At 46.9% G+C, this 23,028-nt stretch overlaps 2 protein-coding genes across 2 annotated transcripts in view; one reads left to right on the top strand and one right to left on the bottom strand.

Annotated features, from left to right (window-relative positions):
• Window positions 1–17,432, top strand: part of FGD1 (FYVE, RhoGEF and PH domain containing 1) — a 37,184-nt gene extending 19,752 nt beyond the window's left edge. The window contains exons 5-18 of the mRNA XM_061137823.1: window positions 66–155; window positions 831–979; window positions 2,893–3,049; window positions 3,155–3,293; window positions 7,728–7,786; window positions 7,920–8,066; window positions 8,469–8,561; window positions 8,735–8,814; window positions 12,825–12,855; window positions 13,358–13,459; window positions 13,808–13,933; window positions 14,111–14,272; window positions 15,836–15,979; window positions 16,498–17,432. Of these exons, the coding sequence (XP_060993806.1) occupies window positions 66–155; window positions 831–979; window positions 2,893–3,049; window positions 3,155–3,293; window positions 7,728–7,786; window positions 7,920–8,066; window positions 8,469–8,561; window positions 8,735–8,814; window positions 12,825–12,855; window positions 13,358–13,459; window positions 13,808–13,933; window positions 14,111–14,272; window positions 15,836–15,979; window positions 16,498–16,803 (1,785 nt within the window). The 3' untranslated portion in view covers window positions 16,804–17,432. The remainder of the gene's footprint in view (window positions 1–65; window positions 156–830; window positions 980–2,892; window positions 3,050–3,154; window positions 3,294–7,727; window positions 7,787–7,919; window positions 8,067–8,468; window positions 8,562–8,734; window positions 8,815–12,824; window positions 12,856–13,357; window positions 13,460–13,807; window positions 13,934–14,110; window positions 14,273–15,835; window positions 15,980–16,497) is intronic.
• Window positions 17,387–22,377, bottom strand: TSR2 (TSR2 ribosome maturation factor). Its single transcript, XM_061137824.1, has 5 exons — window positions 22,252–22,377; window positions 21,998–22,088; window positions 19,320–19,411; window positions 18,589–18,762; window positions 17,387–18,370 (listed from the first exon to the last, which is right to left on the bottom strand). Exons 1-5 carry the CDS (start codon window positions 22,333–22,335, stop codon window positions 18,236–18,238), a joined length of 576 nt encoding a protein of 191 aa, XP_060993807.1. The 5' UTR covers window positions 22,336–22,377; the 3' UTR covers window positions 17,387–18,235.
• Between the last annotated feature and the right edge of the window lie 651 nt (window positions 22,378–23,028).

Genomic DNA, 23,028 nt, shown 5'->3' with positions numbered 1-23,028 from the left:
CTAGGGGTTTAGGTGAAGGTTAGGGTACAGGATGATAGACCAGCAATTGCCTCTTCTCTCTTCAGTTGACTGTGCAGCAGAAGGTGTTCCACATTGCCAATGAACTCCTGCAAACTGAGAAGGCTTACGTTTCCAGGCTCCATCTCCTGGATCAGGTGAATGGTCCTGCAGGGACACCAGGGCACCAGGATCCGGTAGGTGGGTGCCAAAGAGGAAGTGAGAGGGCCTGAGCCTACCCCTATCAGTGGGGCCAGAATCTAGAGGTGGTAAGGCTCCTCTTTGACCTTGACCCTGATCCTGTCCCCCTGAAGCCAACTCTGATTCATGACCCCAAGCTTGATCTTTGTATCAACCCTCATTCCTAAGCCCTAACTACAACTCTAATCCAGATCCTGAATTAAACTGACTGTGAACCAGACTCTGACCCTCATTCTAAACCTGGCCCTATTCCTGACCCCTAAATCCACTAGAATCCCAAGGGGTAGGAATTTTTGTCTGTTCACTGCCTGGCACACAGTAGGCACTCAAAAATATTTGTCACATGAATGGATCTAATTCCAACCTTCTCTCTGACCCTGAGTCTAATTTTGACCTTGACCTTGATCCTGACTTATTGTTCCAATGTCTACCTCCAGATCCTAACCTTGACAACCTGAAATCAACCCCACACACAAGCCTCACTCCATTCCCTCACTCCTCAGTCTCAAGATCAGTGCTGATCCCAAAGCTCCATAGAGCTGCCCACAAACACTGCCCTCACCTGCAAGCTGCTCCTTTCCCAGCCAAGCCCCAGGCCCCACTGGGCTGAGCACACATACCCTGCCCCACAGGTGTTCTGCGCTCGGCTGCTAGAAGAGGCTCGGAACCGCAGTTCCTTCCCAGCTGACGTCGTCCATGGCATCTTCTCTAACATCTGCTCCATCTATTGCTTCCACCAGCAGTTCCTGCTGCCTGAGCTAGAGAAGCGCATGGAGGAATGGTGAGGGGCCCCAAATCTAGGTTGCCCACCTTCCTATCCACTTGCCTGCTGAGCCCAGGCCCGATGTGTGCACTAGAGTTTGTTCCTACCTGCCCTCTCCCCTCATCGCCTTTCACAAAAAGAATCAGGCCTGAACTCTGCTTTCCAGGCCCTCCCAATCTAGAATGAAACACAGATCAGGACTCAGAAAATTACAACAGAATAGCAAAGCCCTAAAAAGTATAAGGTTAGGAGCCAAATTGGTTGGGGTCAAATTCCAATTCTGCCACTTGCTAAATTTGTGCTGTTAAGCAAGTTTCTTACTTTACTGTGCTTTCATTTCCTCAGCTGTGAAATGAGGGTAATAATAATAGCCTACCTTGTAGGGTTATTTTAAGGACTGAATGAGTTGATACATGTAGAGAGCTTAAAATAGTACCCAGTATATAGTTAAGTGCTAAGTTTTGAACTGTGGTGTTGGAGAAGACTCTTGAGAGTCCCTTGGACTGCAAGGAGATCCAACCAGTCCATCCTAAAGGAGATCAGTCCTGAGTGTTCATTGGAAGGACTGATGTTGAAGCTGAAACTCCAATACTTTGGACACCTGATGTGAAGAACTGACTCATTTGAAAAGACCCTGATGTTGAGAAAGATTGAGGGCAGGAGGAGAAGGGGACAACAAAGGATGAGATGGTTGGATGGCATCACCAACTCAATGGACATGAGTTTGGGTGAACTCTGGGAGTTGGTGATGGACAGGGAGGCCTGGCGTGCTGCGGTCCATGGGGTCGCAAAGAGTCGGACACGACTGAGCGACTGAACTGAAGTGAATGTGAGCCATTTTTTAATCAGTGCTATGATTGTTGTCATTGTTATTCCCTGGTGGCTCAGACGGTAAAGAATCTGCCTGCAATTCAGGATACCTGGGTTCAATCCCTGTGTCAGGAAGATCACCTGGAGAAGGGAATGGCTACCCACTCCAGTATCCTTGCCTGAACAATTCCATGGACAGAGGACTGGTGGGCTATAGTTCATGGGGTCACAAACATTTGGACACGACTGAGCAGCTAATACTTTCACATCAGTACAATGATAGAGCTGAGAATGGGAGGCTGTGGGAATCAAAGGGACCAAAACTAGCCTAGGGATTAACAAAGGATTCAGGGAAGAGGTGAGATCTGAGCTGAGTCCTGGGGTAGAAAGGCAAGGTTCATAGGCAGTCTCCTGGCTTCCAGGCTCTCCTCTTCCAATTTATCCTTTAGTGTCTATATCACTTTCCATGATGGTCTTTCTGAACAACAATCAGACCAGACCATGTTACTTCCTGATTAAATCATCTCCATGCTCCCCACACCCACAGGATAAAGTACGTCTTCATTCTACATGAAGTCACTGGCATGAAGTCACTTCCTACATCTCCCCAACTGCTATGACCTCTGAGGGCTGAACCAAGGCCACTTTTTGTTGTCTCCCCCAGCAGACTGTGACCAATGAAGATTTGGTCCTATGTGTCCTCCAATAGACTGTGACTCTTGAGGAGTGCAACCAGGTCTGGTTACTTTGACTCCCCTACCAGACCATGACCCTCTCAGGGATCAGCTAAGTGTGGCTTATTTGTGTCACCAGAATAACCCAGTACAAGGCTGGGCACAGAATCAATAGGCAGTGTATGAAGTGGCCCTTCCAGGTGTCCCAGGATGTGTCATCCCTTATGCTCAGGGCAGGGCAGAGTTGGAGTGGGTGGGCCCAGGCTGTGGTCTTAGGTCACACTGAGCCTTTCAGCCTACTTATTCTATAATATAAGCAGCATTTCCAAAGGAACAGACTGGCTGAGAAGTAGATTTCCAGGACTGGGATAAGAATGGCCTGTAGAGTGGGGGCACTGTGTGGGACAAGGATCAGCAGGACCAGGTCAGCCCCTGTTTCCACCCCAGGGACCGCTACCCACGCATCGGAGACATCCTGCAGAAGCTGGCACCCTTCCTCAAAATGTATGGCGAGTATGTGAAGAACTTTGACCGAGCTGTGGAGCTGGTCAACACCTGGACAGAGCGCTCCACCCAGTTTAAAGTGATCATCCATGAGGTGCAGGTAAGCAGTGAAGCTGGATGGGGCCGGCTGAGGTGGACAGGTCTGTGGGCACCTGGTCAGGGGTTTTTGGCCAGACCTGAACCCTCCTGCTTCTGCCTGTCACAGAAGGAGGAAGCCTGTGGCAACCTGACATTGCAGCACCACATGCTGGAGCCCGTGCAGCGCATCCCCCGTTATGAGCTGCTTCTCAAGGACTATCTGTTAAAGCTGCCCCATGGCTCCCCGGACAGCAAGGACGCCCAAAGTGAGTGCATACAACCGAGCCCTCCTCCCCACCCCCCCCCACCAAAGGCAACTAACAGGGTCAGCCTTCCATTGCCATGTAATTGAGATCTCAGAGTAGGACCTCCAAACTGAAAGGCCCACCTTGAGTGTCTGGAATGAGACCCCAGGATGAACCTCCAGGTTGAGGTCTCTGCCTGAGCACCTAGACAGTACATTCACGAGTCCCCCAGCCTGAAATTTCCAACCGGAACTCCAGAATTTGATGGGTGTACTCAGAAAGATCCCCTAAAGGGATCTCTTCACTAGGTTAAGACCCCAAGGCTGACCCCTTGACTGGTTCTCAAATAAAGTTGTCCCCAATCCAAAATGAAACTGAGCTTAAACCCTCAGGGACTGAGCCAACAGGCTAAGAGCCCAGACTGACCCTCTCAGGCCAAGTTTTCTTTACTGAATCTTCACTGCTGAGCTCCCCAGAAAGAGACTTGTCTCATCAAGTCCCTGACTTTCCATTCTCCACATTTAGAGCTTCATTCTGTACCCACCAGTCACTACCCAGAATGACCCTCCCAAAAGAACCTCCAAGTCTGATCAGAACCCCATAAAATCACCTCCCCATAACTGAGTACCCCAGACTGGACTCCATATTTTCTGCCTCCCAGATTTGGATCTCTAGGCTAAAATACCACCTCCCTAGACAAGTACACACTGAACCACTAGCAAGGGTTTCATTCTGATTCTTTCAATATGGGACCCACTTCTCAAGGTTACACCCCAAGAGTGCTCCCCAGAGTCTCCCCAGCTTTCTCTCCCCAGACTGTTATTTTCATTTATTCCTTCATTAACATAATAGATCATTTCTTCATCTATTTACTGAGTACCTTGGTGCTCTGTGCATTGTCCTAGGCACAGGGGATATGGAAGGTGAACAAGACAGACAAGGTCCTTGATCTCAGGGAGTGTGTGTTCTAGTTGGGGAGATAAACAGTAGACAAAAGTCATAAATACACAGGAGAACATTAGATAGGTGCTATGTGTGATTCAGAGAATGAGAGAGTGATGTGACAGTGACTGGGGGAACCAACTTTAGACTGGGTGACCTCTCAAAAGAGGATATTTGAATCAAATATGAACAAGAAGAGGAGAGCCATGTGCTGAGTAGGGAGGAGCATGTCCCTGGCAGAAGCAATAGCAGGTACAGAGTTCCTAAAATCAGCCCTCAGATTGAGTTCACCTAACTTAGTTTCCTGTTTTATACCAATCTCAGCCCTATATGAGTCCCTAGAATAAACTTCAGAGCTTGAGTTTGGCCAGCTGAACTCCCCACACTGAGCCCAAAGATGAGCCCCTCAGAAAGAGCTTTCCAGTCCAGTTTTCTGAGCTGCTCAGAATGAGAATCACTGAAGGACAGCCAGCCTGAGATATGCTCACTAGGCTCCCCAGCCCAAGATCTTAAGTTGACCTCCCTATTTTTTTTTTTTACCCATCAAACTAAAATCCCCAGGTAGAGCCCCAGAAAGTACCTCCAGATCTGAGCCCCACTGAATCATATCTATGGTTCCACAGTGACTCTCCTACTTTATATTTCCCAGACTGAACTCTGGAGCCTGGACCCTAGACTGAGTTCCCCAAACCAGGCCAGCTGGAACTCCTGGCCTGAGCAGCCCCCCTGAGCCCAAGACTGAACTCTAACCAAGATCCTAAACTGCCCAGCCCAGACCAGTCCCCATCAGAGCTTCCAGACAAAACTACCAAGCTCCTAGACAAAGCTCCCCAAACCACACTCCCTAGCCTGAACCCCCAAAAGAAATCCTGGACTGAAATCCCCACATTGAATCACCAGACAGAGCCTATACCCACTGGACCCCTGGAAAAGCCCATCTATACCCCAACACAGGACATCTCCAGACAGAGTTCCGGATAGCAAAGTAGTCTGAGCCCAGTGGCCTCTACAGGCCCGAGCTTATATGACCACAGCTTGCCAGAGTCTTCTTCCTGCCCCCTTTGCTGGGCACTGCCCACCTCCACGACCCAGCATACCCCATGCAGAATGTGTGGAAGAAAGGGCAGCTCTAATGTCAGCTCTTCTGCCTCCTGGGGCACACAGCCAAGGGTTGCACCTCTCTCTCTGATTCTCAGTTTCCTCATTGGACAAACAAGGCACATAAGGTTGTTACGAGGGTTGAAGAATGTTAGGCAAAACATCTATTCAGGAGCCCAGGAAAAGGTGGTAGAACCTTTTTCCCATCCTAGGGAGCTCCTAGTCTGCTGAGGGATGCAGATAGGTAAATACACGATGAATACATAATGTGACTGGCGGGACAGAAGGGAGCAAAGGGGAAGGTGGGAACCCAGACAGTGTCCTAACCCAGCCTGGGTACTCAGGGAAAGCTTTTTGGAGGAGCTGAGCTGAATCCAGAAGACTGAGTTGGCCAGATGAAGCAAGACAGAACACGTTTAGGGAGGTGCAAGTGGAGAAGGCTGGAGAGGTCAACAGATGCCTCTGTTGACCAAGGGCTTAGAATGTCAGGCTAAAGGACTGGGTCTTTACCCTGCAGGCATAGGAGAACCACTGACAGATTTGAACAGAGGAGTGACAGCAAGCTGTGTGTAAAAACGCGCCCTCTGACAGCTAGGGTGGAAAAGGGCTGGGAGCTTGGAGACTGGCACCTGAAAGGCCTGAACTGGGTTAGGGACCACAGATCTTGAGCACCAAGACTTGGTCATTGAGAGACAGCCTCCTGGGAAAATAACACTTGCTTAGCCAACCATGTGGACTCTCTTCAGAAGCACCTGTGCATATTTTCTGAATGGGAAAATCCAGCACCATGCAAACAAGAATTGGGTACAGTGCAGCTGGGCCTCAAGCATGGACAAGATTCATTAGTGTGTGGAGATGCGTAAGGATTTATTTTGTATTTTTTTCTGATACCTAGTCACAGTAGGAAGTATGGAAATACAGGAAAGCTGAAAGAGGCAAGGAAGAAAATCATCTATGATGCAAAACTCCAGAGAATAAGAGTGAGGAACATTTTGACATAATTTCTTACTGGTATTTTTAATACACATATATTTGTGGCATTGAGATCATGTGGTATACACAAGTTTGTATCCTTTCCTTTTCCTAAAATATCCTGAGCATTTCACAGATCATGAAAAATCCTACAAAAGCATCATTTGCAAAGGTTGTTTAGTATTGTGTTATATGAATGCACATTACTCTGTTTAACTGAACCCCTACAGTTGTATTGTTTCTGGTTTGACATTATTGTAAATACCACTGCAACAAAAGTGTATTTGTACATAGAACACGTATTTTCTTAGTATAGATTCCTATCATCAGAATTATTGAGACAAAGAATAGAACTGTCTCTGTTTCTTTATATGACTTGTTTTTTGATTATAAAAGTTAATACATATTCTTTGTCAAAAATTCGGAAAAAGAAGACAGTGAAATCACCCATAGTCCCATCATCCAGAGACAACTTTTTTTTAAATTTATTTATTTTAATTGGAGGCTAATTACTTTACAATATTGTAGTGGTTTTTGCCATACATTGACATGAATCAGCCACGGGTGTACATGTGTTCCCCATCCTGAACCCCCCTCTCACCTCCCTCCCCATCCCGTCCCTCTGGGTCATCCCAGTGCACCAGCCCTGAGCAGCCTGTCTCATGCATCAAACCTGAGCTGGCAATCTATTTCACATATGATAATCTACATGTTTCAGTGTTATTCTCTCAAATCATCCCACCCTCGCCTTCTCCCAAAGAGTCCAAAAGACTGTTCTATACATCTGTGTCTCTCTTGCTGCAGAGACTTTTTTAAAAAATTATTTATTTATTTTTGGCTACACTGGGTCTTCCTTGCTGCAGGCAGGTTTTCTCTAGTGGTGAACAGGAGCTACTCTCTAGCTTCAGTGCTCAGGCTTCTAGTTACAATGGTTTTTCTTGTCGCAGAGCATGGGCTGTAGGTGCGTGGGCTTTAGTAGTTGCAGCTAACTGCTCTAGAGCACAAGCTCAATAGCTATGGCACACGGGCCTAGTTATCCTGTGACATGGGATCTTCTCGGAACAGGGATCGAACCCATAAAACCCTGCAGATTCTTTACCACTGAGCCACCAGGGAAGCTCCTGAGACAACTTGTTAAACATGGGTATATGTCCTTCCAGTTACAGGTGTAACTATTACTGTTATTTTGTTTGTGGAAATAATAACCTTAACCTTGCGTTTTATTGGCTGCCCGCTATTTCATGTCCTGTGGTTCTGCTACTACTGTGGCATTAATCGAGTCGTTTTCTGATTTTAAGTGATGTTGCTATGGACATCTTTGAGGCTGGCACTTTCTGGAATGGGGAGGGTGTGGTCAGGCCAGGAGGAGGTATTCAGGGAGCAGAGAAGCTCCCAAAGCCTTTTTTCTGCTAGCTCCTATCTGACCTCCCACTCTGTCTGCAGAGTCTCTGGAACTGATAGCCACAGCAGCAGAGCACTCTAATGCTGCCATCCGCAAAATGGTGAGTGGCCCTTCTAGCCCCTGCCTTTCCTTGGCCAGCCACCTATCTCCATCCTGGGGGTTGGGAGGCTTGCAACTTGTGGACATCTGAGGGGAGGCTGGAACTTCAAACCTTGCCTTTTACTCACTACCAGGAGCGAATGCACAAGCTGCTGAAGGTATACGAGTTGCTAGGAGGTGAGGAAGACATTGTCAGCCCCACCAAAGAGCTCATAAAAGAAGGCCATATCCTTAAGCTGTCAGCAAAGAATGGGACCACTCAAGACCGATACCTCATACTAGTAAGTGCCAGGGGTAGGGGTGCAAGTGGGCCACACCACCCCCACCCCACCATGCCACATTGACCCGGTACTCACTCAAGGCTGTACTTCCTGCTCTCCATTCCTTCCTCTACTAATGCATTGTATTTTTACTACCTATACTGGGCATTTTTTTCTCAACTTTACAGATTATGTAACTAAAACTTAGGGAGAACTGACTTGCCCAAAGTCACCCAACTAGGAAGTGACTCCCATGCCTAGGCTCTTTCCTTGCAACCTTTGTGCCCAGTCTGGTCAGTGTTTTCTCCATCTATTGCCTTGAGTCCCTAGCAGTAAAGTTTCAGGAGTCCTATAAGGGAAGGGAGCTGAGCCATAGCCCTTGTGGGGCCTCCACACATACATCCAAAACCTTTTCCTTCCTAGTTCAACGACCGCCTCCTTTACTGTGTGCCCAGGCTGCGGCTCCTTGGCCAGAAGTTTAGCGTGCGGGCACGCATTGATGTAGATGGCATGGAGGTAAGCACCAGGAGGTGGGAAAGGGGGACCTAGAGTGGGACCTTGGCGCTGGGAGGAACAAATATGTTCTGACTCTGACCCCAAGTGTGTGCATGTGTGCAGAGGGCGAGGGCCCTGTGGCGCTCAGGAGGTGATCTCAGTAGTTCACCAAGCCCTTTTCTTTCTCCATTCAGCTGAAGGAAAGTTCCAACCTCAATCTGCCTCGGACCTTCCTGGTGTCAGGAAAGCAGCGCTCCCTGGAGCTCCAGGCCAGGTACTTGTCCTTGCCTATATCTTCTCTCCAGCCTCCTGTCGCCTTCAGATATGCTGAGGCATTCTAGACCTAGTCCCAGGGGACTGGCTACCTCCCTAGGGGAGAGAGTGTTCCAGAGAAAGGATGGGTCCCTTTCCCCAAGATGCTTGCTCTTCTGCTGGGTTTTGTTAGAGGAGAGGGAAGAATGAGATAGTAATCCAAACATGAGTAACAGTAGCACAAATAGTTTATTGTGGATTCAGAGATTTAAGAGAAATAACAACCAAATGCAATGCCTGGTCCATGATAGGAGTCTTGTTTGAGAAAAACAGCCCTAAGAGACATTTTCAAGACAGTAGAGAAAATCCTAAACGTGAACTGGGCATTAGCTACCAGGGCATTATTGCTAACTTTCTCAGGTGTGATAATGGTATATGAGGATATAGGGGAATGGCCTTTTTTTTGGTGATGCATGCTGAAGATTTAGTATCATGATATCTGTAACTTATTTTTAAATGATTTATATCAGCCTATATATATATATATATATACACACATATGTATAAGATATAGCAAAATATTTTTTAAATTTGCATCTATGTAGTGAATATATATTTAATGTACTTGTGTTATCCTATCTACTTTTCTGTATGCTTGAAATTTTTCATAATAAAAAAATCTTTAAAGAACAACTTTTAAAATAATGTCCAGCCATTTAACAAAGGGACCTTCATATCCATTCCCTACTTGAATGATTATAATAATAGTTCACATTTAATGACGACTTGCTCTTGTGCCAGGCACAGTTTTTTTTGTTTTTTTTTTCAGGCACAGTTTTAAGTTAATTTTAAGTTAAGTTTAAATTTACTAGTTGAACTCTCAAAACCCTTGAAGTAGCCTCTGTTACTATCAACCCCATTTTACAGATGAGGAAACTGAGGCACAGAAGAGTTATACACCTTTCTCAAGATCCCGCAGCTAGAAAGAAGCAGAGCTGGAATTGGTGATAGGGTATCAAGGCCATGTTCAGGGCCAGAGAGTGAATGCATGTGGGTAGATGATCTACTTTTGAGAGGCTGCAAAGAATTAAGAAATCAGAGTCAGAACTCTCATTGCTGGGACTACATGGAGGCAGGAGAGAGATGAATGTGGGCTAGAGGGTGTCCTGGAAGATGAGAGAAGGCAGTTGGGTTTGATGCTCTGAGAGACTAAGCATCTCAGAGGCCTGAAGCCAGGAAAGTGACAACAAAAGTGACAACAGGCACAGCCAGGGGAGGGCAGATGTGGGGCTCAGTCAGGGCTCAACAGAGCCTAAATGACAAGCCACATGACTAGGACAGGTCACCAGCTAGGATGGGAAGGAGCGGGCTGCTGAGGGGTGCTGGGCCCGGAAGGTGCGCCGAGCAGTGGAGGGTTTTCTCCTAGTAGCAGAGGGAAGGCATGCAGAGTTTGCTTTGCGGTTGCTTTTTTGCCCTTTAAGTTGTTTTTAATGAAAAATTTCAAATAACCAGAAAGTAGAAATACAACAAATACTCATATGCCCACCACTTAGCTGATTCTCAACTTTGGTGACATAGGAATCAACTGAGGAGCTTTAAAAAATACTGATGTCTGGGACCCAGCCCTGGAGACTTTGGTTTAATGTGTCTGGGGTATAGCCTGAAGATGGGGAGTTTCAAAAGCTCCCCCAAGTGATTTTAATATTATGTGCATCAGGGCCTGGAGACTTCATGGACTGCAGTCCATGGGGTCACAAAGAGTTGGACACCACTGGGCGACTTTCACTTTCACTTTCCTCTGCCAGCAGAAACAAAGAAGGTGATGTTGCTCGTATGAGTCAACCTGGCACCAGGGTTTAGAAGCACTGAGTTAGGAATCAGTATATATTTTTGCTATATAAATATTTTGCTGAACCATTTTAAAGTAAATTACAGACATAACTCTTCACCCCTATATACTTAAGTATGCACTGCCAAAAACACTATTGTGGCTCTTAAACATCAAAAGCTATATTGTTTAGTGCAAAGAAGTTAGAAAATATACATAAATAAAAAATAATTTGTAAAAAAAGAATACAATCAGAATAAAGTAAAATCCCCTAGAACTGTACCACCCAGAGACAGTCAGTGCTAATGTGTTGGAAGAAACTCTTTCTGGCTTCTCCTCTATTTGCATATGTATGCACACACAGAAACACACAATGTTTCCTTTCCATATTTTATTATGAGTATTTTCCAAAATACAGGAAAGTTTAAATACAGTGAACACCCAAGCTCACCATGTAGATTCAAGTGTTAATATTGTGCTATATTTACTTTATCACAAATCGATCATTTCATCCACCTACCAATCCATCTTATTTTTTTAATGCATTTCACCAAGTAAGTTGCAGATATCATACACCTCACCTCTAAAGACTTTGGCATGCATATCATTAACTAGCATTCAATATTTGTTTAAGGTCTCCTCCATTTTCTTGAGGCAAAATTTTCAGAGTGAAATGCACAGGTCTTAAGTGTACCACCAATGAGTTCTGACAAATGTAAACACTCATGGCACATGTGTTTTTAAACAAAAAGGGAATGCTATGTTTATTTTATATATGTTGTTTTGAGTTAACATATTATAAACAGCTTTATCACTTATCTTGTGTGGAAGTAGTGATATATACCATCATTTCTTTTTTTAAAACCTGAGCCCCTGTTGTTGGACACATAGATTGCTTCTAATTTTTCATGACAATAAATAGCATTGCAGTGGATATTCTTGTAGCTAAATATTGACTCCCATCCTTATTTTTCATGAAATGATCCTAAGGATACAGTCGTATTTTCATATTAGAAAAATACTTTTGATGTCTGGAGTGTAGATGGGCTTCCTTTGTGGTTCAGCAGGTAAAGAATCCGCCTGCAATGTGAGAGACCTGGGTTCGATCCCTGGGTTGGGAAGATCCCCTGGAGAAGGGAAAGGCTACCCATTCTAGTATTCTGGCCTGGAGAATTCCATGGACTGTATAGTCCATGGGGTTGCAAAGAGTCAGACATGATTGAGTGGCTTTCACTGGAGTGTAAATGTGGAAGGAGATTAGAGGAGGCCAGGCAGGAGTCAGCCAATAGGCTGGCCCCTACTCCTAGTGAGCTGTTGATGGGCCTGCACCAGGGCAGACAGGAGAGTTAGGGAAGGAAGGCAAAGGGAAGGGGCAACACACTGATTGAGTACCTAGTGTATCAAGGATTGTGCTGGGCAGTTTACACATCACCTCAGTTACTGCTTTGATAGCTCAGTTGGTAAAGAATCTGCCTGCAATGCAGGAGACCCCAGTTTGATTCCTGGATCGGGAAGATCCCCTGGAGAAGGGAAATTCCCCAGTATTCTAGCCTGGAGAATTCCATGAACTGTATAGTCCATGGGGTCACAAAGAGTCGGACACGACTGAGCAACTTTCACTTTCCAGTTACTGCTCAGAACAACTCAGGCTGGTAATTATCATCCATTCTTACAAGTGAAAAAAAATAAACTGCCCTCCTTTCTCAAACTTGACATTCTAGCAGAAACAGGGAACTATTCATGGTTTCCTGTACATTCTGTATGCTAATTCACACACTTCATCCTGACCCCCTCTACTTGAGGGCTAGCACCTCCTTGAGGAAACCATCTTTAGCAGCCCCCACCCAAACTCCAGGATGGGACAGGTTTCCTGGGCTCCTCAGCCCCATTTTCCCTCTGTCACAGCACTGATTCCCCTGTATTGTCCATGTCTGCCCCCATGAGCTCCTTCCTTGATGGTAGGGTCTGCTCTGAGGCCCAGGCTCCTAGCACAGGGTCTGGAAAGTATTAGTAACTGTTGAATAAGTAAACTCAGGTTATATGACTTGCCTAAGGTCACATAAGTGGTAAGTGAAGAAGCAAGGTCAAACTCAGATCTTTCCAACTCCAAAACATCTGCTCTTTACCACTCCAATTGCTTTTGGTTGGCCTGCCTAACCCAACATCTTTCTTTCCCCCTGCCCCCACCACCTTCCCTACCCAAGGACTGAGGAAGAGAAGAAAGACTGGGTCCAGGTAACATCTAAGAAGGCTTTGTGGTAGGGGGCTGGAAGAGTATTAACAGGTCTTCTGGGGGTGGTGGGCTCTCCCCTAATATTCACATCTGACCATAATGGGCCTGGACATCTGCCTTCCAATAAATTTTACCATCCCCATTTTACAGATAAGCAAACTGAGGTCCAGAGGATAAGCAGAAACTACCCAGTTCTTTAGAAAGCTGGCTCCTCTGAAGGTGTAACCTCAGTGAGTTAAGCCCTGTAAAACATTTAATCCCAGACATTTGCCAGGAAGGCCTTCTGTGGTTTTTCAGCCACTGATCCCCTTCCCCCATTTCACAAATATAAGAACTGAGACCTGGATTTTGGGAAGGGACTTACCCAAGGTCATACGTCTAGCAAGGTATAGAGCTGGGTCTAGAATCCAACTTTTCTGACTCCAAGCTAGTTTATAGGAAAGTGAGGTAAGGGTGGAAATAGATAATTGTGTTTTGACCTCTTATTTCTTACACTTCTCCCAGGCCATCAACTCTACCCTCCTGAAGCATGAACAGACGCTGGAGACCTTCAAGCTATTAAACTCCACAAACAGGGAAGATGAAGACACACCCCCCAACTCTCCGGTAAGAGTCCATATCCCCTCCTGCACCAGGATCCCCTCCAGGTGGCCAACTTACCTTGAGATACTCCTCTCTTCTTCCCAGAGAGGCAGTAGATGACTGCAGAAGCACAGGCTTCTGTTGGTAGGGTCATAGAGAAATTATTGGGGAAACCAATGCCTGGAAAGTATTGGTACAAGTGACAGGTCTTCAATAGCACAGTGAAGTAGAGCAGAGCCAGGACTCAAAGGCAGGTCTTCTGAATCTGTCTGTTGCCTACCAGTGATGATCCAAGCCTGGGCGAGGGCTGGATGGACTGGGCTGGGGAGTCTGAGTTTGACTCTCTGACTGGAGACCTGGCTCTCTCTCCAGAATGTGGATCTTGGAAAGCGGGCACCTACGCCCATCCGAGAAAAGGAAGTCACCATGTGCATGCGCTGCCAGGAGCCCTTCAATTCCATCACCAAACGCAGGCACCACTGCAAGGCCTGCGGACATGTAAGTGTTGAGAGGCAGGGGCAGAGCTATGGAGCAGACAGGCTGGCAACCCAAAGGCCCACTTCTAAGAGGGCACCCTCTAAGTAGGGGGAGGCTGTGAAGTCCACTGTGGGAGTTGGTACACTGAAGAGGAAGACCCACTGGAATCAGGCTGTTCTTACCCACTTGCCATCCCAGGTGGTTTGTGGGAAGTGCTCCGAGTTCCGGGCTCGCCTTGTCTATGACAACAACCGTTCCAACCGTGTGTGCACTGACTGCTACGTGGCTTTGCATGGGGTACCCGGGAGCAGCCCAGCCTGCAGCCAGCATACACCCCAGCGCCGGAGGTCCATCCTGGAGGTAAGAGCCAGGCCCCTCAACCCTCAACTGACCACAGGGGCCCCAGCCACTCACGCAGTGGTGACTAAGGCCTGGGCATTTCTGAAATTGTAATACCACATGCATGCACTGAACCAAGTGATCCAGGCTTCGTGTGAGTAAAATGAGTACAAAAGTGAGTCAAAGAGTAATTTTTATTTAAGTGCTTTAGATGTTTAATCGTCACAGTAACTTATCTATCAATGCTTTTCCTATTCTTGTTTTACAAAGGAGGAAACTGAGGCCCAGGTTACACAGTGCGTGGCAGAGCTGGGATTTTCTTTTAACTAACAAAATACCTTTTCTTATTACAATGGATATGTGCTTTGAAGAAAGTTAGACGTCATAGCCAAAAATAATAAAAACACCATAGTCCTTTAACCCAGGGCTTCCCTGGTAACTCAGTGGTAAAGAATCCACCTGCCAGTGCAGGAGACACGGGTTCAATCCCTGAGTTGGGAAGATCCCCTGGAGAAGGAAATGACAAACCACTCCAGTATTTTCACCTGGGAAATCCCATGGACAGAGGAGCATGTTGGGCTACAGTCCATGGGGTTGCAAAAGAGTCGGACATCACTTAGTGACTATGCTACTACTACAAATTCCTTTAACACAGAGATTACCACCATTAATGCTTATGCTTCCTATCTTTCTAGATACATGCACATACATAAACTTATGCTTTGTAACTAAATTGAGGTATTTATTTAACACTTAAAGAAAGCTAACTTCATGCCAGGCATTCTTCTAAGCACTTTACATATAGTAACTAATTTAATCCTCAGAACAGCCCTATATGCTCTCCTTCCAAGTGAGTATATCAGTATTTCCATCTAGGGGTGGGATTCTGAGCCTGACTGCCTTAGCCACCCACCCCTTAACCACAATACTAAGTTGCTTCTCACTGAGTGTAGGGAATGCATGTGATGGAAGATTGAAAAAAAGATGAAGTGTAAATGCATAAATGACTTGAAGAATAAATGGACTGATGGAAGAATGCCTGACTGACATTTAGGGGCCCCCACTGAGAGTTACACACCCCTCCCACCAAGTCTTAGAGGCAGTAGCCATGGCCCGAATCCAGCAGATAAGCCTGGCTTTGAATTTCAAATCTCACTGGGTTGCTGCTGCTGCTAAGTCACTTCAGTCATGTCTGACTCTGTGCGACCCCACAGACAGCAGCCCACCAGGGTCCCCCGTCCCAGGGATTCTCCAGGCAAGAACACTAGAGTGGGTTGCAATTTCCTTCTCCAATGCATGAAAGGAAAAGTGAAAGTGAAGTCGCTCAGTCATGTCTGACTCTTAGCCACCCCATGGACTGCAGCCTACCAGGCTCCTCCATCCATGGGATTTTCCAGGCGAGAGTACTGGAGTGGGTTGCCATTGCCTTCTCCCTCACTGGGTTGACAGTGGGCAAATCACTCCTGCCACCTGAGCTTCAGGATCCTCCTGAGACATGTGAATAGCAATCCCTATGCTGAGGGGGTGCTGGAGCCAAGGTAGGCCTCCTATCAATATTGATGCCCCTCATGTCTCTGGTCACAGAAACAGGCCTCAGTGGCTGCGGAGAACAGTGTCATCTGCAGCTTCCTACACTACATGGAGAAGGGTGGAAAAGGCTGGCACAAGGCATGGTTTGTGGTCCCTGAGAACGAACCCTTGGTGCTGTACATCTACGGAGCTCCTCAGGTATGCATCCTTCTCCTGGTCCTTTCAGCCACCTGGCAAAGCCAGGCTACTCTCCTTTCCTCTCAGTCCTTCACCTCTCCTTGGCCTTGGAGGATAGTGTGAACCTAAGGGGAAATCAGAAGCCCCCACCCTTATGAGACAAAAACTGGCTCGAGACAAGGAGTGATTATGGATCAACGTACATAAGGCTAAGTGGGGTGAGTTATAGGGGAAGGAAGCTGAAATGGAGATGAGATACTGCTTAATCCAGTTTGGAGTGGGCAAGATGGAGAAGAGGGCAACAGCCCAAAGGCCTGAAAACATTATATGCTCAAGACTAGCCTAGCTGGCTTGGGGTGTGGAAGGAAAGAGGTATATGAACCAGCCTGCAGTTCTAGCCCCAGTTCAGACATTTTCCTGTTTCTCAGTTCAACCACATAAGGTTCTTGAGCAGGGAAAGAAAAAAAGGGGTTTAGAAGATGCAAAACCAGTGAGAAGCCCAACCCCAAGGTGACCCTAGCTCTGTCCCTATTCTCCAGGATGTGAAAGCGCAGCGCAGCCTGCCCCTCATTGGCTTTGAGGTGGGGCCTCCTGAGGCAGGGGAGCGGCCCGACAGAAGGCATGTCTTCAAGATCACCCAGAGCCACCTGAGCTGGTACTTCAGTCCTGAGACAGAGGAGCTACAGAGGCGCTGGATGGCTGTGCTTGGCCGGGCAGGCCGTGGGGACACGTTCTGCCCAGGGCCCACACTCTCTGAGGACAGGGAGATGGAGGAGGTGCCAGTGGCAGCTTCAGCAGCCACTGCTGAACCCTCCGAAGCCCCTCAGACCCGAGATAAGACCTAGAGGGTTTGTGGGTAACTGGGACCCTCTGCCCCACACTCTAGCTGCCCATGTCCAATTAAGGGCCCCAGCTCCCACCCTCCCAGCTCAGTCAATACTTGAACTCCCATCATGGGCACTTTCAATCCTGAATGCTGGGTCTCGGGTTTTTTTTAATTCATCTTTTCACAAAACCTGGGCTTTTAAAAAATATTCGTACAGTGTGGTTAATTTTTTTTAAACCCCGTCCCCCCAGGGAGGGTGGGGGCTGTTGCTAGACCTGCCTGAATTAGGCCATTTTCCCCCAACCCCTCAATACCCTACAGATCCTGCCTCCACCCAATTCCCTCCAAAGCACCAGAGGCAGGAGATCTGGATTCAAGTGCCAGCTCTGCCACAGACCCCATGACTCTGGCCCACCCCTGCCCTTTCAACCAGTGTCTTCATATGTATGATGCTATGTGGGGTGGTGACCAGACCCCTCCTGCCTCCCATGGCTTACAGCTTCTACCTGGCCCCCAGGGCTACCCAGTATTTTATCGTCTAGACCCATGGCAGGGCCACTGGGCAGGACAGGGGAACACGGGGGAGGACAAAGAATACTCTGTTTTGTTTTTTAAAGAAAAATACAGTTTATTTCAAGCTTATGGAAACTTTCAGAGCGTGGCTGTGCTCCATTTGTGCATCTGTTTGTCCAAAGTACCAGGTTGTTAGGATAGGCCCAGAAACTGCTCCCTTGTTGAGCTCTGAAGCTCAGCTCCCAGAAGGATGCTTCCAAGACTACTCACAGGTCAAGCCACAAATTAAACAATAAGGTATTATTTATTGAGGTGACTTCGATGGGATGAGGTGTCTGGAAAGAGGTTGGATGAGACAGAAAACAAAGCCCAGGTCCCCTGAGCTCACTGCCTAGACAAGGTCTTAGACATCCTGAAGGAACCTAGGGCTGGACCCTGGGCTGCAGGAAGGAAACATCCCTGGGAGGTTCAGGAGCACAGAGCTGCTCTATGTGGGGGCGGGGGAGGGAGAGGTACCACAGCTACTTTCATTCATAGCTTCAACTAATCTCTCTTCTATTTGCAAGCTCATCTCACCACTCCTTACCCAGCAGAAATATTGGTTCTCCTGCTGGCTCTCTCCCTTCATACATTCACCTGCCTACTATCAACCAGCATTTAGCTTCCCCTCCAGTCATTCCCACACCCACTCATCCCTCCCTCTTCACACTGGTTGCACCCAAGAGGCACTTTGCTGGGAAATCAGGCCTCATCATTCAGACCACCCCAAGTCCAAGAACACTTGGGCTCTTCTTTCCCTAGAAGAAGCTGGACAAGGGAATGAGGGAAAGGGTGGATATGGGATAACCAGTCCACAGGTCTGCAACCCTCCAACAAAAAACCTACAAACAAATCCCAAACAACTAGCATACAAGAACCCAGACCATTTCCAGCCCCGTTCATTTCTTTCTCCGGACAATGGTCCAGCCATCCTCCACTATATCCTCTTCCTTAATAGTCTGGGAGTCTGGACCAGAGGGTTCAGGCTGGGGGCAGACCCCATCTGTAGCTGCCCCATCATTCGTAGCTGCAACCTAGAGGAGAAATACAAGAGAGAGCTAAATAAACCCCCAGCTATGGCCAATGGAGACCCAGCTTTGCCAGGACTGGCTGTGTGACCTTGGGAAAATTTCCTGCCCTTTATGAATAATACAACAACCACCACCCCCATAAGTTCCCTGTGAAATTAGCTAATCTCCCAGAAGACTGAAAATATCTACATCTCCACACCCAAGAGTTGCACCCCTTTCACCTCCATCTGCTCCATGCTGTTCGCATCATTGTCCTCATCAGTCTCTCCGGCTGTCGTCAGTGCAGTGGCTCTGACCTTGCACTTTCTTTGGGTGATGAGAGTGGCCATCTCCTTCAGAGCAGCCCTATCACCCCTCTGGAAGTGGTGGAACATGGTCTGCAGCTGCTGGCTCACCTACCAAGAAAACATTCAACCAACTTCGATTTTCTAGAGAACCTACAATACAACCAGCTCGTGTTTGCAGCAAGAGTGGGGAGGGGTCTGGAATTTTCCAGAAGTGAATGGGGATCTTTCCTCCCCCAAGGAGTTGACTAATGAAGCAACCACATATGAAGGGCTCATTAAGGGCCTAAAGTGTTGAAGGAGGCCCTCCTAGCACGGAAGGTACTAGAACTGGGTTTGAAAGACAGAAGATGTAAAAAGGGAAGGCAATCCTAGCAGGAGTAGTGATGTTAACCAGAACATTTGGAAATGTACCTGCCTGGTTGTGCCCCTGAGATGGAGGTGACAAACAGACCTGACTGAGAATGATACACGGAGAGAAATAATACAGGTAGGATTTGAAAGGCCTGGGAAGACTAGACTTTCCTTTAGGCAACAGGAGGTCATAGCAAGTTCTTGCACAGGACTCAAGAAAAGAATGGTTACAGCCAAAAGTGTTCATCTAAAACAGACAGGGAGAAGAAAGGCTGCAGGCAGGAAGATGGTAGTTGTATCCATGACATGCTCACCTGGGGCAGACTCCCATCCTCCACAACTGTATCAAACTCGTTCATCATTAGCTCCCCGAGGAAGTCCTCCACCTCATCTAGCTCCAAGTCAGCTGAGTATGAAAGGATAAAGTCCTCTGGTCAAAGACCAGCCAACTTCATCACCCTTGCCCACTACTCTTAAGTACCTACTTGGTGGATCCACATCTGATTGGTGGGTAAAGATTTAATGAGCCTTTTATTTGCTAAAGTGTTCTACATTCCAGGTTTTAACATGATTTTTAAAAAGAAAAAGAAACAAACATTAAATACCTAATTTCCAATCTCCTGCATTCTTCCAAGTCCTCTATTCCTGCAGCATTCCATCCACACTCACCTTTTCAGCTGGCCTATTTTAACCAGCCTCCTCTCCACGTGACCTTGAGCATGTGAGTTACTCATCTCCAAGCCTGTTTTCTCTTCTGCAAAGTGAGGTTAATGGTAACCTCCTTGAAGGTCTGTTATGAGAAGTCACCCAAACAATGCCTAGCACAGGCATTGTTTGTCTGGAATAACAGAAATCCATGTTCATTTCCATTACTCAAGGGCTGAAGTTTTTGAATTGTAAAGACTTCACAACTGTGTTTCCACCGACACAGGAGGCCACAGACCAATGGGATAGGTAAGAAGAAATGGATGTTCAGTACTTGCCATGATGAAATCACAGCCTTGACCTCAATGTCCTATTGTATGACTTTAGCTGAGACTTCCTCTCTCAGCTTCAGTTACCTTATGGGCCCATGCTCTACTTTTTCTGAATTAGAAAATAACTCAAGAAAGTCTTCCACAAAGCTCCTTGCTCTCTCTTCCCTCTGGGAGAACTCATTCACCCCCTTCACTTTCCCTACCATTCTAATGCCCCCCAAATCAGTCTCCAACCCAGGCTACGCTCCACCTGTTCCACAGGTGCTTCAGACCCTCCATATCCAAAGCCAGATTCATCATCTTACCCTCCAAACCTAATTTTCATTCTCCAGTGTCCTTCTAGTCCATGAAAGGCAACTAAGCCACCCAGTGACTCAAACTAGAAACCTGCCCCATTTTCCCTCCCCATCTACAGTCAAACAATTTCCTTAGAGCCATCCCTTCTTTCCCATGACTAATGTCCTAGTTCTGGCCTCATCATTTTCTAGACAGAAACAGCCCTCTCCTTAGTCTTTCCCTCTGAAGTCCATGCTCTGCACTGACTACTTTCTGAACTTTCTAGCCAGAAAACCCCATCCTATTAGATCCTGCTCATGAATTTTTAATCACCTAACTGCAGTGTTTTATATTCTGCTTTTGAAAAATAACTGGCCTCCTGGATTTTAAGGGAAGTTATTCAAAGAAAACTAAAGGGAAACAAAGGTAAACAGGTTTCTTTTCGGTGGTTCTTGTCCTTATCCAAGCCTTTACCATGTTAATGATTACTGTGACTCTTAAGTAAGAGCTGAAGAAAAGAGCTTTCCTTATATAATTTGACTGGAGAAGTTTTTTCTTCACTGAACATCTGATAGAACTAGTCTTCCAAAGCATGCATTCTGGCAAACGCTGGCCTAAAGGACAAAAATCAAAGGCACATAAGGCCTTCCATGTCTCACTCTTTTTCCAGGAGGCTCCCCATCTCCCATCTTCATTCTCCACCACTCCTCCCTTCCACATACCCACAAGCACACACACACACATCCCTACTCTAACACTGAGCTCCCTACCACTTTCCAAATATAACGCATAATCTCCTCATACCACAGGACTTATTTCTGAGTGTTGCTCTCTCTGCCTCCCCTCCTTGTTAACTCCTTCTCATCCCGTAAGATTCAGCCCAATCACCACCACTCCCTAAAGATCTCCAAAAGACTCCTTTTCCTCCAGCTCACATTACCCAAGCATCCTGAGCTCCTCATTATTAGAACACCTATCACCCTGTCTGCAAATGCCTATTTACTTATCTGGCTCTCTCACTAGATGGTAAATTTTCTTGAGAGAAAGGACTCCGCCTAATGTCACCTCCAAGACTAAAAAACTAAACGAAGAAATCTGTAAAAAACCTTATTTTGTACAAGACTCCCTGTAGGACCCTTTGTTCTTATACGACCCTCAAGGTGCATCAAAGATGTAGATCTCTGCTGTCCAAATAGTCAAATGTGGTTACTGAGCACTTAAAATGTGGCTAGGCAAAAAAAAACAATGAGACGTGCTAAAGCTGCAAAATACCCACCAGATTTTGAAAATTTAATACTAAAAAAGGATGTAAAATATCTTATTAATAGCGTTTTATACTGACTACATGTTGAAATATTTTGGATCTATTGAGGTGGGCAGTTCATTTCATCTGCTTCTTTTTACTTTATTAACGTGCCGGCTGAAAATTTTTAAATTACATGATGCGACTAACATGTTTCTATAGGATCGCGCTGGTAGATACTTTTACATCCATTTTACAAATTAGGAAACTGAGTACCGAGGCGGGGCGATAATCCTTGTCCAGCATGATACCTTGAGTCAATGGCACGGCCCATGAGGCATTCGAACTCAGGATTCTGACTTCAAAGCCTGCGTTCATTCCACCTCGCCCTCAGGTACCAACCGACAATTGCTCAAGTGCGGACTCACTAGAATCGGCGGCCTCCTCCTCCTCACGCCCCCCCAGAGACAAGTCCCAGAGCCTTACATTCACTCACCGTTGCGGAAGAAATACTCCTCCACTGCACCCCCGAGCCACTCAGCCTTCTCTTGGCTGTGCACACCTCCAAAGCCGTTCTCCACAGCGATCTGCGAATACAGACCCAAGCCCATCACGTCAGTCCGGGAGCCAGCCTGCAGTGGCGCAGAATTCCCCTTTTTATGCCGCCCAACCAAGCCTCAGGCGGCTCGCTAAACCAACTCCTGTTCTCTCCCGGTCCCTAATCTTTATCCCAGCTGCGGCTCCGCTCACCTGCAAGGCGGGCCAGGCCTCCAGCGCCGCGCGGACTGCAGCTCCGAAGAGGGCTCGCGAATCTTCACCAGCGTCCGCCATCATTCGGCCGCGGACCACGTGACCCCCAGGCGGGCCAATACCTGCGCAGTACCGCCCAGACAGAAGGAGTCGGAAGCCGAGCTTGAGGATGCAGATTCGCTTTTCCGCTGACCTGATAGCAAGACAAGAGCAATAGAAAAGTCTGTCGAGGAATCGATGACACCAACACTGTTAAGTCAGCGTTAGTCGCTCGGTCGTGCCCGACTCTTCACGACCCCATGGACTGCAGCCCACCAGGCTCCGCTGTCCATGAGATTTTCCAGGCCAAGGATACTAGAGTGGGTTGCCATTTCCTTCACCAACCAACACTGTTACTCACCTGTAATTAAATCTAAGGAAGCCAGGAGTGGAGGACGCCTAGGTTCATGAATTCGGGACACAGGGGTACTGCGCAGAGAAGATGTGGGGAACTTATTAAGGATGTAGATTTCAGGCCCTTGGACAGCAACCTCAGGTAGCAATGCCTACAAATCTGCATTTAATAATGTATTCAGAACACTCCACCCAACAGCAGCAGAATACACATTTTTCTGATGTGCAAGTGGAACATGTTCCAGGACAGACCATATGTTATGTTCTAAAGCAGCCCTCAATAAGTTTAAAAGGATTAAAACCATACAAAGATTGTTCTTCAACCACAGTGGGGTGAAATTAGAATTCAATAACAGAAAGATGTTTGTGGAATTAACAAATATG

Source organism: Dama dama, chromosome X, assembly GCF_033118175.1.
Source record: "Dama dama isolate Ldn47 chromosome X, ASM3311817v1, whole genome shotgun sequence".
Classification (NCBI taxonomy): domain Eukaryota; kingdom Metazoa; phylum Chordata; class Mammalia; order Artiodactyla; family Cervidae; genus Dama; species Dama dama.
The sequence above is the reverse complement of the archived record's forward strand: the minus strand, read 5'-3'. Positions and strand labels throughout refer to the sequence as shown.

Excerpts from the sequence above, each read along its gene's own strand:
- TSR2 (XM_061137824.1), bottom strand. The coding sequence starts at position 22,335 with ATGATGGCGGACGCTGGTGAAGATTCGCGAGCCCTCTTCGGAGCTGCA. Across the intron at positions 19,412-21,997 it reads GGAGTATTTCTTCCGCAACG|CTGACTTGGAGCTAGATGAG; the intron begins GTGAGTGAATGT and ends TTTCATACTCAG. Across the intron at positions 18,371-18,588 it reads ACAGCATGGAGCAGATGGAG|GTTGCAGCTACGAATGATGG; the intron begins GTGAAAGGGGTG and ends TTTCTCCTCTAG.